Source organism: Haliaeetus leucocephalus, unplaced genomic scaffold (genome assembly GCF_000737465.1).
Source record: "Haliaeetus leucocephalus isolate CR32 unplaced genomic scaffold, Haliaeetus_leucocephalus-4.0 Scaffold251, whole genome shotgun sequence".
NCBI lineage: Eukaryota > Metazoa > Chordata > Aves > Accipitriformes > Accipitridae > Haliaeetus > Haliaeetus leucocephalus.
In genome coordinates this window covers 2,994,123-3,010,229 of record NW_010972687.1, presented here as the reverse complement: position 1 = coordinate 3,010,229, position 16,107 = coordinate 2,994,123, and the positions used below count along the sequence as shown (strand labels likewise).

The 16,107-nt window shown below is 38.2% G+C and overlaps 1 protein-coding gene across 1 annotated transcript in view; it reads right to left on the bottom strand.

Moving 5' to 3' along the window:
- Window positions 1-16,107, bottom strand: part of APBA1 (amyloid beta (A4) precursor protein-binding, family A, member 1) — a 38,663-nt gene that overhangs the window by 10,572 nt on the left and 11,984 nt on the right. Inside the window, exons 2-7 of the mRNA XM_010568612.1 lie at window positions 15,974-16,075; window positions 11,886-11,925; window positions 7,473-7,618; window positions 2,401-2,433; window positions 1,207-1,293; window positions 430-615 (exon numbers count right to left, since the gene is read on the bottom strand). Coding sequence (XP_010566914.1) covers window positions 430-615; window positions 1,207-1,293; window positions 2,401-2,433; window positions 7,473-7,618; window positions 11,886-11,925; window positions 15,974-16,075 — 594 coding nt within the window. The remainder of the gene's footprint in view (window positions 1-429; window positions 616-1,206; window positions 1,294-2,400; window positions 2,434-7,472; window positions 7,619-11,885; window positions 11,926-15,973; window positions 16,076-16,107) is intronic.

Below are 16,107 nucleotides of genomic sequence, written 5' to 3'. Positions count from 1 at the left end.
CCTCCCCCCTCTCTGCCCCCCCCCCCCCGCCCCAAGCCCAATCACCTTTCTAGTATGTATCAGTGATTGACCCTTGATGCAAGACTTGGGATTAGAATTTCCCTAGGAAAATAAGCATCTCTGATAGACTTTCACATTCACATGCAGAATTTGAGCTGGTATTCGTAAGCCATGGCAACTGGACCCTCTTCTCATTCTTACTGGAAGGCATTGAAGGAGCTTACAAATGGGAAGAATTTCTATTAACACCAGTTTTGTGAGTAAAATGTCAGGTCCAAACATGCAAACAGAATGCAAGTTCCTCTGCTTAGATGAAATATTTGATTGCAGTTAAAGAACAAACAGGACCACTTGCAATGGACTTCAAGCCTACCAAAATGTGTTTACATTTCCACCCCTAGAAAATTACAAGACAGAATAATTCCTTACATCCTCAGACTCAAAGACATGGCAAATCATTTTGTACTGTCTCTTTCCATCTTGGGAAGGGTGAGATGCTTCTACATTATCCTGGGAGTTAGACCGTGGCATTCGCCTACGAGCCATCAAAACAACTATATTTCCTATATCTGCAATGTAAGAAATGGTCCGCAGGGGATGATCCATCATGGTTTCCTGGGGAATACAAAAAACAACATGAGCAGCTGTTTCAATGAAGTTCTTATTGCACACCTAGTATTATGAAAACAAACAAATGGCAATATAAGACCTTTGTTACACAAAGTCTGTAATACCTATCACGCATGAGGGGAGATGCCAATAGAAAACAAGAGTTCCACTTTCCAAAAGTAAAGCAAAGAGCAAGTTTTACAAATTAAAACTGTGTTTTCTGTGGAAAAGCACATAAAGAGCTCAGCATCAGAACCTGAATATCCTGGGCATGTATGTGCAAAGGACTATGAACTTCAAATTACCACAACCAAACATTTTGGGCTACTCTGGGCACAATCAATACTTGACGCATCATGGCTCATAAGAAATGAGCTGACTGCAATCAGTTTACCTGCAAATTCTAATCATTTCTGGTCAGACACACCAGAGTAATTGCATGAATGACATGGTTCTTGAGCATGGATTTCTTACAAGGAAATCCTGGAGGGAAATAAAAGAGCCAGCACTTTTTGAAGGACAAATTTTGGCAGGTAGGTGAAAGTGTATTTCAGTAGCCTACTACCACAATACTGACAAAGGCATCTTTGTCTATACCTGTGTGTCTGCATTCAGTACTTTTATTCTCTGTGTAGAAATGAAGAGGTCCACTTCAGTCATGGGTTGAGATTCACCTTCTGGAGCCTGCAAATAAATGGCTTAGAGTCAAACAAACAAATTAAGTAACATATTTACTAATAATGTTAGCTTACGAACAGGGGCGCACTAAGACACAGTCACCAGAACAGCAATGCAAGATAGAGTATTAGATTGCAGAAGGTAAAGATAAACACAAAGATATGGAAACTATATACATATATGTGAAAGTGAATTGGATATTCTCTGAAAAATTGTTAACCCAATAAGAGCTTCCCTGACATTTTTCCTGATTCAGTAAAATTATACCTGACTGCAACATGAACTATATGAAGATCTCATGAAAATCAAAATGATTCTCCCATTTTCTCCACAGTATGAATCCCACTTTAAAGAAGGTTTTTCACATAAGCCATAGAAAGGCCTAACAGCATTTCTTGCCTGAAGAATTTCTATATGGCCTAACAGTGACTGCCAAGACCAATGGGAAAACCTGTACCACAGGTGGGTACAGTTTAAGCTATTCACAATGCAGTTCTGGTAAGACGACCTTCACAGTCAGACAACATACTATTCAAGCACTAACCCACTTTGGAAGTCCTATTTTGTTAACAGAAAGCTTGTAATTTTTTTAAAAATTAGATTTGTTAAAAAACACGTTAAAAGTCCATAAACAAAAATTATTATTAAGATGAGTCAGTCTCAGCATATTACTGTGTGTATATACATAAACTTATTTCTTTTTTGCATCCAGCAATTTGACACATATATGACTCAAACAAAGCACTCATATAGAAAGATAAAATAAAAAAATAAAAAAGACTTAACTTTAATCTATCATTTTACAGAGTTAAAACCTTTGCCACGTCAGTCCTGTTTCTTTAGTATGCATTTCGGGCACTGCCTGTAACCATTTGATAAATCCAATCTTTACTCTATTTCTAACATGAAATGGCTAATGATAAGCAACAAAAAATGGCCAATCCGGCAACAAATTTCTGAGAAATGTCAACTTGTATGGTGGCTGAGAAATAAATCTAAAAAAACCTTGCTGGATGCAGAAAATAAAAACACAAAATAAAAAGAAAGGCAAAAAACCCTCCCAGAAAACAAAAGAACAGGCATAACATCAAGCTGATGGAGTTTGTACTGCACCTTCTTCCTGCTTTTGGCTAATTTCTGGGCCATCTGCTTAGCATGGAACAAACAGAGACAGGAGAATAGTTAGAGAAGAACTTACAGAGACTCCAAGTCAAGCAGGAATCTGCATGCTAATGCCAGAGCTCACAGACTACTAGCTATTCTAAATTAGTCCCTGCTTAGATTAATTTCCTTCTTTTCTTTTTGGCTTAAAAAAATGTTAAAATTCATGTTTAGCACAATTACTTTAAAAAATGAAAAGAAACCGCAACAAAAGAGTTAGGAAGAACACAAAAGGATTTTTTTTTTTCCATTCAAAATGTTACTTGCAACAAACAAGTGGGGGGGTTTTGTGGGTTGGTTTCTTGTTTTTTTTTTTTAAGGAAAAAAAACAGAGCATCCCCTCATTTACAGCAGTGTAAACCATAATGTTACTTCTTTTGAAGCAACACCAGTGTGAAAGGTGAGAGACTGCTTAAACAGTGTTCAAAAAATTACCTCCCTAATAATGATGTTACTTTTTCCTGGAAATACAAAATGACATACGATAACTTTCACCTCCATTTTCTCCTCCTTCTGTGCAAATATACCCATACCAATGTTAGCATTGCATATCTGGACAACAGGTTTTCCTGTGACACCTGCACAAAGATATGTCCATACTACTATATTTTTTCAAGAAGGCAGTGGAGCACGTACTTCAATTCCCCAAACACCTGAAAATAGGTCTCTTGTCACCAAGTAGTTTAATTGATTACATCTAGACATATATCAACCCATTGCAACAAACTGACTCCTTACGTGCTACTACTGTGGTGACAATAACAACACAAATAAACACCCTTCTTAGAGTCTTGCAATCATTAATTGAAGAACTGAACTTACGGACCTGCTTACTGAAGAAATGCAATACTCACCAGGCTGGCAGATATCCTTTTACTTCCAGTAGTAACAGCCTCTTAGCTAACTACTTTTATGAAGAACAAACAGGAGGCTTGAATCACAAGACATATCAAATGTTTTATACTGATGCTCACAACTTAAATCTGTCAGGTTTCGTCTAAGCAAACCTAAAAGCATCTACTGAAACTTTAGACCATACTGCTTATTTAAAAATATAAACATTCTCACACTAGCTTTTAGTCACCTTTTTCAAACTAAGCAATATTTGATAGCCTGGTGATTGCAAACTATTGCAAAAGCAGTTAAAACTGCCTCATGCTGCAGACTCTTCATTACATTACTATTAATTTACATTGGTACTGAGAAATAATATACTCATCTTGAATAACAGCTGCCTGCTATACACTGGGCAAGGGGGAGGCACTCATGAGATAGAGCATTTAAATTGCTTTCCAAAATCAAGCTCCCCTTCAGACAAATTCCCCCACTCCCAAAACTTTACAGAATGATCAACCTCACAAAAGAAGAAAAGCACAGGACAAAAAGAAGAAAAAGGGGGGGGAAACTCCCTTGAGCTAGAGGTTTACGATGCAGGATCAAAGATTAATCAAAATGCACTATCGTTCAATTTATTGAAAATTATGCTCTTGCAACGGAAGCATCTGGTCTTAATAGTATTTTAATTTTTTGATGAATGACTTTCAAATATTTCATAAAATTAAGGTAATGATATGGAACAACCAATTTTAATAAGTGATTTAACACTGCACAGAAATGTCATAGGAGAAAAAAAACAAATTAGGATAATTCTATGCAAGACACTCTATCAGACAAATTCTCTTTATCACCATGTTATTTTGGTAATTTAGATCAAAAGATTCTTTCTATATTCTTAGAAAAAACAGAAACTACCTTATCTAAACAAAATATTAATCTTTAAAAAATATGCAAAGTCCAGGCTTTTCATTGAAGGTAAATGAAGTGTAATTATGTATCTAGTAGAAATTTCCAAAATTACAAATTGTTAAAAACCAGCAAGCTTCCACTTTTGCTACAGGGATGCCTTAACTATACTCAACCTATTTAACCTCTACAAAAAATGTACTGCGACTTTGTGAACACTCAGATGACACTGAGTAAACAAAATGTGCAGAATATTAAACTATTTCCACATAAGGTTTCTATCTTAATTACATTCAGTAATTAAATCAGTTGTTATCTAAAAATGTTCAAACCTGCCACACAGCTCAAATCTGCTGATGAAAAATAAAAATGAAAGTTAATTATTAGTTCACATGTGAAACGTAACAACACAGATCAGCTGTGAATTGTAATCATGAACATCAACTTTTTTACTGTTACAAGTATTATGGATCAACTCCAAGTAAAATGTGAAAAGATAGTTCTTTCTGTGTTATCTGAAGAAATGAGACTACAGTCCGATAATGGTGAAACACATTTTCTATTACTAAAAGTACCTCCTAGTGACAATATGAGAGAACTATGTTTGATGAATGCCTTCAAAGCAATGTATCTGTTTTAACTTGGTTGGACTTCACAGAGATGAGAGCCCAAGCACGAAAACCCCCAACTCTTGTACTTTTAACTGAAGAGATACTTGTTTAAAGAAGCAGCATGCAGAATTGTTTTCAAAATCTATTCATATTCTAAATTAATGAATATGTGGTCTGAAGGCTTTGCTAAAAGGAAGCATTATAGGGACTATTAAATTAAAAAGGAACACATTCATATGGGAGGTATGTGTACACAGTGGGGCTTAAACAAAACTCTTCCCCCCTTTTTAATGCTCTTCAAGTCTGCAAATTTTTAAAAGCTTATTCTTGATTCATAACCTTTGTTTTAACTACAGAGAAATGTTTCACGTGCAACACCTAACACAGTCTTTAAACAAACATGAGTAAGGCACAAGTATCATAGTCATTGTGCGAGCAATATTTCTGTCATAATGAATTTCTCACTAAAAAATTTAGCTTTAATGGCAATCAGCAACAAAACCAGGCAAACTCAAGACTAATAAACCAAAGACCCTAAGGTGCAGGGAGGTATACTTACATTGCCTGAGATTCACCTAGAAGCAGAAAAGCAGTTAACTGTCAAAGCGTACAATGGTATTGCGTGCATGCAGTAAGCCAACAATTTTCTGAAATACACTTATAGTTTCAGAAAATTATGTACACACCAGCTAGGGTTTTACCAGATCAACAATGCAACTACTTGGGCCTCCATCCTGAGACAAATTTACTACAGCCAAGACTATGCATGCCTGCTGATTTATACAGATATATAAATTATGGGTTTTATGAGTGAAATGAGCTAAAGAGATTTCTTCTGTTTTGAGGCACAGCAGGGCTGAGGCATAACAGAACCCTCAGAAAGACCTGTATTTTGTTAATTAATTTCTACAAAATACATTTAGTATCAGAGAAAGATTCTACACTCTTATACCTCACAGGCCTGCTCTGAATCAATTCTGTTCCAGTTTTCTGTAGCATGTCCCTTCAATCTTTGTCTATTGTGTACTCCCACGCAAGCTTTACCTCCTAGTTACAAACTGCCTGCCCAGCGCCAGGTTCAAGTTCAACTTCTGATACCAGTTTTCTATGACAGCTGATGCTACTCTTTCCTATCAACCTCCACTGATGCATCCCTCCTAGATCCAGCCTCACTGAAGCCCTTATTTCTCTCCCTTCTGTATCTTACTTTAGTTTCCTGTGCATTCAAATCAGACTACTTTTCTAACATGTGGTCAAGCATCAGGAAAGAACACACAGGGACTACTGAACAGACAGGCACAGCCTTACTTGCACCCAGAGCACAAAAGAAGTAGACTGTAAAGGGAAAGTCCCCACTGTAGCTTTGGGAAGAACCCACCATGACCTGTCACGGTTGAGAAAGCTGAGTGAAAAATCTTTTTTAAAAGTGTCACTGAATTCAGCGTCTCCACTGAACACAGATAAATCATTCTTTTTCAAAAGGTTCAGTAGTTGTTTAAGTTTCTGGAAACCTTTACAGAGATTGCAGAAGATGACTTATCTGTAACAGGAAGGCTACATCCCTGCCTCCTCTAAAATACTAGTGTGTTAGTGATTTTCAGAAACAGTTTTAAGAACTTAAGTATTTGAACATCAGCAAAATTACAATTTCTGGAAGTGTCTCAATGACTGTAGTTGGAGCTTCCCTGTGAAAGTTTCATACACAGACCAAACTGAACACCTGGCACGCAAAACACTGGCAGGAATAATAATAGTAGGAAGCATCAGCCGACCTTAAGAGACAGTGCCATAGGCTTTGCTAATAACATGCTGTCTCTCTTTCTCTCTCTTTTATACAATTGCACACAAAGTCTGAGTTGGAAGCCAAAATAAACTATACAAAAGAAGAACACACAAATATTAAACTAAGGAAAAATTTCAGATGAGATTGTGTTGGTTAGCTGAATTAGCAGAAGACGAAGCTGTGTGCCTTCCACTCAGTCTTGTATGGGTAGCAGGAATATTGCAGCATCCTCTACAACCGTGCAATACTTCATCTACACACCTTAATTTCAGTTGACAATGTCATCGTTGTAACTTATAATACAGCAGCATGTCCATTACTTGTCATGGCCTGTACAGAAATCGGTGGGCAATTCTGTTTTACAAAGTAAACATACCAGATTCTAGGATAAATTATTTTTTTCCATACATCTCTGTATTGTCACAGGCTTTTCTTTTTCTTTTTAAATCAGCTTATAGCTGTTATGTGGTGGAGAAGGTATTATCCACAGCAGGGTCAAAAATAACTGCAGACATTACCACAGTACCAGTTCTATCAAGTGCCAAGCCAGAGGCAGCTGCAGTACTTACTAGTTATACCCTAAACCTGTTTTCCCTCAACACCCAGGTAATATACAACTTAGATCACCGGTCACTTCAGATTCTGGCTTAGAGTACACGGCACAAGTATTACTATAGGGACTTAAAATGATCTGGTAAATTTTCCTTATCAGTCACATTCCAAAAGCTGCATTAAACGTGTGATTTATTTTGCAGAAAGAAAGAAGAGGCACTTAACCTTTCTGAAACCACAGATAACTCCACATGAAAAAACTTCTGCATACATAAGAAGTTCATATCTGCAACCTTAAGGCACCCGTATGAGAAGCAGATGGAATTATTCCTCACCTTGATCCTGCTGACAGCTTCCTGAGCCTGCATCATTCTCACATTCTTGGAGGGAGTTTTATCAGAAAGGAGTTGAGTCGAGCCAAGGTAATTGGCAGCAAAAATGATTCCATCGATTAAGTCTTCAGGATCACAAGGTCCAGGAACTGTAACACAGGAACACAATCACTGGAGAAAATAATGCTGAACCACAGAAAAAAAGCAACAGTCTGACAACTTGAGCCTACACCTGGTGGCTGCAAATCCTCCTCTAAAATACTTCAGTTTAGCATGATGATATGGCAAACAGTACATTCAAAGGTACAAAACACCAAGCAAATGTTCTCAACATCTGTGATGGGTTGACCCTGGCTGGACATCAGGTGCCCACCAAAGCTGCTCTATCACTCCCCTGCCTCAACTAGACAGGGGGGAGAAAATATAATGAAAAGCTTGTGGGTCAAGATAAGGACAGAGAGAGATCACTCAACTAATTACCATCATGGGCAAAACAGACTTGACTTGGGTAAATTTGTTTAATTTATTACCAATCAAATCAGAGCAGGGTAGTAAGAAATAAAACCAAATCTTAAAAACACTTTCCCCCCACCCCTCCCTTCTTCCTGGGCTTAACTTCACTCCTGATTTTCTCTACCTCCCCCCACCAGCAAAGCAGGGGGACAGGGAATGGGGGTTGCGGTCAGTTCACCACATGTTGTCTCTGCCGCTCCTTCCTCCTCAGGGGGAGGACTCATCACTCTGCCCCTGCTCCAGTGTGTGGTCCCTCCCACAGGAGACAGTCCTCCACGAACTTCTCCAACGTGGATCCTTCCCACGGGCTGCAGTTTTTCACGAACTGCTCCAGCGTGGGTCCCTTCTGTGGGGTGCAGTCCTTCAGGCACACACTGCTCCAGCATGTGTCCTTTCCACGTGCCCTTTGCATGGGGTGCAGTCCTCCAGGCACAGACTGCGCCAGCGTGGGTCCCCCGCGGGGTCACAAGTCCTGCCAGAAAACCTGCTCCAGTGTGGGCTCCTCTCTCCACAGTTCCACAGGTCCTGCCAGGAGCCTGCTCCAGTGCAGGCTTCCCATGGGGTCACAGCCTCCTTCGGGCATCCACCTGCTCCAGCATGGGGTCCTCCACGGGCTGCAGGTGGGTATCTGCTCTACCACGGACCTCCATGGGCTGCGGGAGGACAGCCTGCCTCACCATGGTCTTCACCATGGGCTGCAGGGGAATCTCTGCTCTGGCACCTGGAGCACCTCCTCCCCTCCTTCTCCACTGACCTTGGTGTCTGCAGAGTTGTTTCACTCACATATTCTCACTCCACTCCTCTGGCTGCTGTTATGCAGCAGTTGTTTTTTCCCCTTCTTAAATATGTTATCTCAGAGGTGCTACCACCGTCGCTGATGGGCTTGGCCTTGGCCAGCGGCGAGTCCGTCTTGGAGCCAGCTGGCATTGGCTCTGTTGGACATGGGGGAAGCTTCTGGTATCTTCTCACAGAAGCCACCCCTGTTACCCCTCCCGCTACTAAAACCTTGCCACACAAACCCAATACAACATCTCTCCAGCAAAAGCTGTAATTGTTAATCCAGCTTGTCTCTCACAATAACTCATTCTTTTGTGAGCAGGGATCACCCTGGAGCAAAATAACCTCTGTGAGTGTTCACTGTTATAAAGGGACAGACACAGTTACGCAGCTCGCCCCTCACCCACCAAAACCAGCCTTGCAATTCTAAGACCAACAGTCACAAACAGAAAGAGGAAGGGTGCAATTTAATAACAGCCATCAGCCACTTGCTCACTTGTGTGTTAGCTGCAGTTAGTACAACAGGCAGAGGAACCTCCCTGGGAATGCTTTACAGGTACAACACATCTCCCCTTACCAAGAAGACTGATTGCCCAGTTAAGCAAAGTACTTTTATGCCATAGACCTTTAAAAATCACTCTTAGTCTCAACAAGAATATTGAGGTAAAGGACAGAGTTAAATAAAAATGTTGTTAAATACATAGAGCACGGGCTCTCCTGATGGCAAAACAACTCTCTTAGTGCCATAGATTCTTAATGATCTGACGCCCATCAGCTTCTGGGGAAAGTTAGAAGGTGGTGAAGTGGTCAGTGCCTAACAATGCAAATCCTTAGAAAGCAGCATTTATGATCTGTAGGTGTTTTGGTGTTTGGCGATTCCATCTAAAAATTGTGTATGTAAAAATGTTCTATTTTAACACCTTGCTACATGTTAAAATTGTCATGATCCAAAAGGGAGGCTGGTTAACCTAAGAAGCTTCTTGTTTTCTTATAAGTAAGGAAAAACAATTGATGTTCAAGACAAGTGAAAATGCAAATCAACTTGAAGAATGCTAAAGGTAAAAATGTCCACATTTTATGACCAAAATAATAAACTGTTTTTAGGTTTGCCTTTTTTTTCCTCTAATAATAAAGCAACCCCCCTACAATATCAGAAGGGAGGTCTTATTATTTCAAGGGGTATCTTGAGATATAAGGTGATGTGGCCTAAAGTTTAACGTTACTCAGAATACCAATTTTGTTCTAATTATAACAGAAGAGATTAACAACCCCTCAGAATGAGCATGGGTAACTTTGGTCCCAGAGAAATGCAAGTCATTATTAAGATTAAAACAACAAAGGACAGAGCTGGAGATAAATATTACACTGAAACTACCCACACAGACAGAAGTAGATGTATAAATCTTATGAGCAAGCTTGTCTCCTTTATGGTTTCTTTAAACAGGAAAATTTATGACTAGTAATTTTAAGATGCTCATCTCCAGTGTGCAGAATTTGTTCAGATACTATGTATCTGGAAAACTCTCAAAATTAACAAGTCACTTTCAAGTACATGACTCAAAGACATGGAATTTTTTCCTTAGGGAAATTTATGCATCTGGAAGTACTACATATTTGCACACTCTTCCAGTCCTGAAACCATACAGCATTTGAAGTGTTGCTATTTGTTACTCTACATGTCAAGGCCTTTTCACCACTTCCACCTCTTCACTATAAAGGGTGCAACCCCCTTTATAGTACAATTTCTGGTCAGAACGCACAAAACAAATATCGACTGACAAAGCTGTAGTTAAGACTCCCAGAGCAAAGCATATTAAAACCAGAAAAAGTATGTGCTCTATTTTCATCAGAGCTGAACACACAGACAGCACTGCTTTTTATAAGACCCCCTCCATTTATTACCACTGACAATGAAATTCTTATCTGAGTGAAAGTGTACCATAAGTGCTAGCAAGTTTTCCTTGAACTGCTAGTGCATAAAATGGAAAATTTGTATTTTTAAGGAATTTTGCAGTGGACCAAGATCTAAGTAAATTTTAGTTTACAATTATTTTTTTTTAAGGAATGGAGGATTATGTAAGATAGTCCTTGATAGACAGGGCTACCACTAGGTGATGAATTTCAGTTCTAAGAGAGACCCTTCATTGCTGCAAAATTCCAAAGCTCAGCTGGTTTCAAAACAATATATGAAATTTACATTAGTTGACATTCTGGCCACAGACTCCAAAATATGCAGCTCATATACTGAAGACTAAACCAATGATCAATTTGTAGTCTAAAGAGAATGATTACATAATCTTTTAAACACAGCACACTGTAAAGCAATCCAAGGAGTTCCAAGACAGTCCAAATGATGTATCACATCAACTGTATTTCTGGCATTTCAACAAGCATATGGTACAACTGTTGTCAGGGAAAAAAAGCAAATGAAACTTCAAATTTTCTGCTTCTGTCATGCTCTTATAACAAAATAACTGTGTTTTACAGCATGCAGTCTTCCTGTATACACAGGATACAGACTCATACAAAAAGTAACAGCAGTCCATGTAGCAGGTAACTTGCTTTTTTACATTGTTCTGAATAAATTCAGCACTGGCACAAGTGCAACCTTAACTCTAAGACAGAAAGCACTATTTAATTAGAGGACAAGTAGCTGTGAAGCAGTGCAGATTTCCTCTGGCAGGCCTGCCAATTAATCCAATTAATTCAATTCTGCTAATTAATCCAACTGAGATTGGCTTGAGCCTGCCAATTGAACTCAGTGCTGGAGAGAGCACTAGTCTTCTTGCCTAGCCTATTTTCCTTGTTCACACACATTCACATGTGTAGTGTAAATATAATTAAAAAAATAGTAGTGTTTTAAGTGATACTGATAAAAAAACAGCAGAACTGACACAGAAACTTTGAATGAAACACTAAAAAAATAAAAGTTCTGTGTTTCTGAGCTTCTGAAAGAGCATAGTAGGACTTAGCTCAGGTTCCAGTTTGGACACAATTTAATCTAAATCAGTATACCTAACCCTAGCAGCTTTTCCATTCAGCAAATAAAAATAAAACTTTTCTACATTATAAATACTGGCAATTTTGGATACGAAAAAACATTTAGAAATTGTAGAACTATCTTACCTTCAACATAGGTTGGAAATGAAGCCAAGCTTTTTCTGGACTGTAATTAAGACAAAAAGGATTTCAAACAAAACAGAGCATGCATAAATATGCATTAAAATTTTCTCCATGCCAAAAAAATAAAAAAGTAAATAATAGTTATTAGCAAAAGAAGATCTTCACTTATTAAGATATTATTATATTTAGTATTTTCAAACTCTAAGCACCTACTAGAGTTAAATTCAGTGTATTTCATTTGTGTTTTTATCTATCAGGCAACATGCTAGGTCCAGTTTTCCATCATCTGGTGGTGTTCAATAGCATATTAACTGTCTACCAATAGGTGTTCTACTTCTACTAATCAAGAAGTATGCAGGAAAATACATCATATTTCAAAGACACTGGATCTTCCAACTACAAAAAAAACCCCACACAGGAGTATATAAAATTATGCTATACTGTTATTATTCATGACTGAAACCATCAGCCCAGTCAGTTATTCATTAACAAAATTCTGTTATTTATTAACCAAATTCTGTTATTCATTAGTACTCTTCTTAGATGTATCCCTTACATTAATACAGCCTACAAAACGCTTTCTAAATTTTAACAGGTTAGGTAGCAACCTGTATTCTGTGGGGTAACTGAATTCACTAACACCTTACCACCAACTATGTTTACACTGTATCAAGTACAAAACCACATTTGGTAGATTCAATTACGTAAAAGGTGAATAAATAAAAGAAATCCTGGCTTGCATATGTAAATACAGTCTAAGAACTAACTTCCAACTGTAATTTTATGTGAAGACTCTGTGCCTAACACTTCAAACACCTGAAAGCTACAACTTTCAGTGAGTAAGACTCACCATTTTGTTATAATCAAGAACGTAAATGACATAGGAGAATTTACCAAAGAAAATTCTGTGTGGCAATATATAGGTGGTAATAGGTATATTGAAATATCTCCTGCTATCATATGTGTTGCAGATAAGAATTTCGGATAGTCCAAGTATTAAAAAATTTTAATGAATCTACAACTGATTGCATTAGCAGTAACTCCTCCAATGACTGCTTAATATAGTTTTATTAAAAGAAAATCCATATATGATCAGAATAATGCATAATTTCTCAGACAATTTCCAGTATATTTCCAGACAATACACATTGAAATATATTCCAAATTATTTTCCTTTATGACGGGCAACTTACTAGGTTCTGTGTATTAGTGGAAAAACCGAGATAAACTAGTGTCCTGGTTTCAGCTGGGATAGAGTTAACTGTCTTCCTAGTAGCTGGTACAGTGCTATGTTTTGAGTTCAGTATGTGAAGAATGTTGATAACACTGATGTTTTCAGCTGTTGCTCACTAGTGTTTAGTCTAAAGTCAAGGATCTTTCAGCTTCTCATGCCCAGCCAGCGAGAAAGCTGGAGGGGCACAAGAAGTTGGCACAGGACACAGCCAGGGCACCTGACCCAAACTGGCCAGCGGGGGATTCCATACCATGTGATGTCACATCCAGTATAGGAACTGGGGGGAGTGGGGGCGGGGAATCGCCGCTGGGGGACTGACTGGGTGTCGGTCGGCGGGTGGTGAGCAATTGCCCTGCGCATCACTTGCATATTCCAGTCCTTTTATTACTACTATTGTCATTTTATTAGTGTTACTATTATCATTATTAGTTTCTTCTTTTCTGTTCTATTAAACTGTTCTTATCTCAACCCACGAGTTTTACTTCTTTTTTCCTGATTTTCTCCCCCACCCCACTGGGTGGGGGGAGAGTGAGTGAGCGGCTGCGTGGTGCTTAGTTGCTGGCTGGGGTTAAACCACGACAACTAGGAAGGTCACAGTTATGTGACAGGTCAAGTGACTAACCCCAAGGAGTCTTTTCCATTGTAACAAATAGAAAATGGATGTAACAAGTAATATTTTTTAACCAATGATGCTCATCTTGCTGTAAAACAAAACTCATGAAACAAAAACAAAAGGTGGGTGACACAGACAGCAGAGCCTGCACAGCCTTTAAGTACTTGCTGTTCCCTATGAAATTGACTAAGCTGTACTGCAAAATCAGGAAAGATCTCCATCAGAGATTGTACTAGCATACATAAAGCGTCAATAAAAAATGATCTCCCACTGCCAAAGCATTTAAGCTGCTGTGAGGACGCTGACATGCCTTTTCAGATCTGTGGCTCTTTCACCTCTTCAGCTGAATGTTTTTACTGGACCCCCTACCCATACAGACTTCAACAATTGTTTGTAATTGCTGCTGGTGTAGGGCTAAGAGGGAGCTTCAACCACTGGACTCTGACAGGCCTAAACAACAAATTCCCTACACACCAGAGACAGCTCAGGCATATATATGCGCTGTCCAAAGTACTTTTATTTTTTTTTAAAAAGAGTGAACAAAGTCTGTAATTACAGGTTTGGCAACTATTCAGCAACTTGACTAGCCGATGCAACTTCTTTTCAGGACAGAGTGGTGTAAACTGTCATATATGCTTTTATTGCAAAAATTCACACACAAAATTAAGGTTTTTTGTTCATTACTCAGGTTGAAAGACATTCTGCTGAGACCACAGGAATAGTAAAATAACAGGTAAAGTTACCAATAGAAGGAAACCTACATGTTTTCATTTTACTTATCCATGAATAATGAAATATCAAGGTCATTAATGTTTCATTACTCTTGTTAATCTTGTTGCCATCCAGTATTACAAAAATCTGTATTTTAAAGAAGGTTTTACTAAGACCTAAAAGTCATTCAAAAAAATTATGAGGCTGCTTTATCAGTCTTGTTCTTGCACTGGAAGCACTAAAGCAAGCATTATTGCTCATCTGAGGGAAACAAACAGCCTGACACATCCTACTGTGAAACCTGGTTTACCATCTCTGACACTACGTGTAAGCACATCCTAAAAACTGAAATAAGCAGCATCTTGTTTGGTTTCTTTCTTTGGGTAAGTTTATCGACATCTAAAACCTGCTAAAAGCTAGGATATATATGAATTGACAAAATCTGTACTGAAGAAAGCTAAAGGCTTTAACAAGCTAACGAAATAGCAGATGAAAATTTAATGGCACAATCTATTGTTGACAGCTTTAGCACACAAGAAATTATGAGTTTCTTAAGTCTTTTGAAACCTTTCATTATTTTCTAAATGCAAAACCAGACTGGCACAATACATAAATGTTACAAGCTCTTTTATCCCTTGATAATAACAAAAGAAAAAAAGAAAGAATGGATTACTAATTAGTATTTAATTTTAATCAGTATTTCCAGTTATAGTAGATCAGTGTTTTTCATTGTGGAAGATAACTCATGCATTGCTATCAGTGACAATATGGTACCTTGTTAGACTACAGTCTCCAGATTTTTTTTAAGTTTAAAAAACAAAAAGCAAATAAACCAAATATTTGCAGATTTTTCTGTTTAGAGAGACAGCCATTCTATACTAATCCAAATATTTTTTATGCCAAATGATTTTCTTTTCACACTGCGAGAAGTTCTACTCACACTTCTCATTTTGTGTTGGTGGAACTACTGCAGTGTAAAAAGGTGCCAGCTGAGAAAAATAAAAGTGGAAAAAAAAAATTAAGTATTTAGCTTTATTTTGAGGATCCTGGGGTCAGGAACTAAATTCTGACTGTGAATCACTGGCAGGTCAGTTTGTACAATGACAAAATATTAAGCAGCATAAATTACTACCTAATTAATTTCATTTTAACAAGCTTTTTCATCTGGCTGAGAAACATCCTTTTCTTTGCAGGAAGACATTCTGCATAGAAAAAAAGAAAAGGGCTTCTTCCTTTTGCCTCTAATACGGAAGTGATGTTGGCTGTTTGGTAAATCAATACCTCCCAGCCTGTTAAATAAATTTAGTGGCAGCTGAACACAGAGTCAGAAATGCCATGATAAACAGTCTTAAGTATATTAGAAATTCAGTCAGACAGACAGGCAAGCATAAAGGAAAGGAGCTACAAACCAGCTTTTCAAGCGTGTTGCAATTTTGGAAGAAGAGAAGGGATTGCACAGGTACAAGAAGGCAAGGAAAATAAGGCATAAGCAGCATGAACAAGACTGTGGCTTTTAAAAAGATTTCACTCTACCTCTTTATTAGTGGAGGCCTCTGCTGTACTGCAGACATCCTGGTGATGTTGCCTACTTGCCGATTCAGCACCCCGAGGTGAAGAGGAATCTGGAGATGGAGACTAGACATGGCAAGAAAATTAAATAATAATCT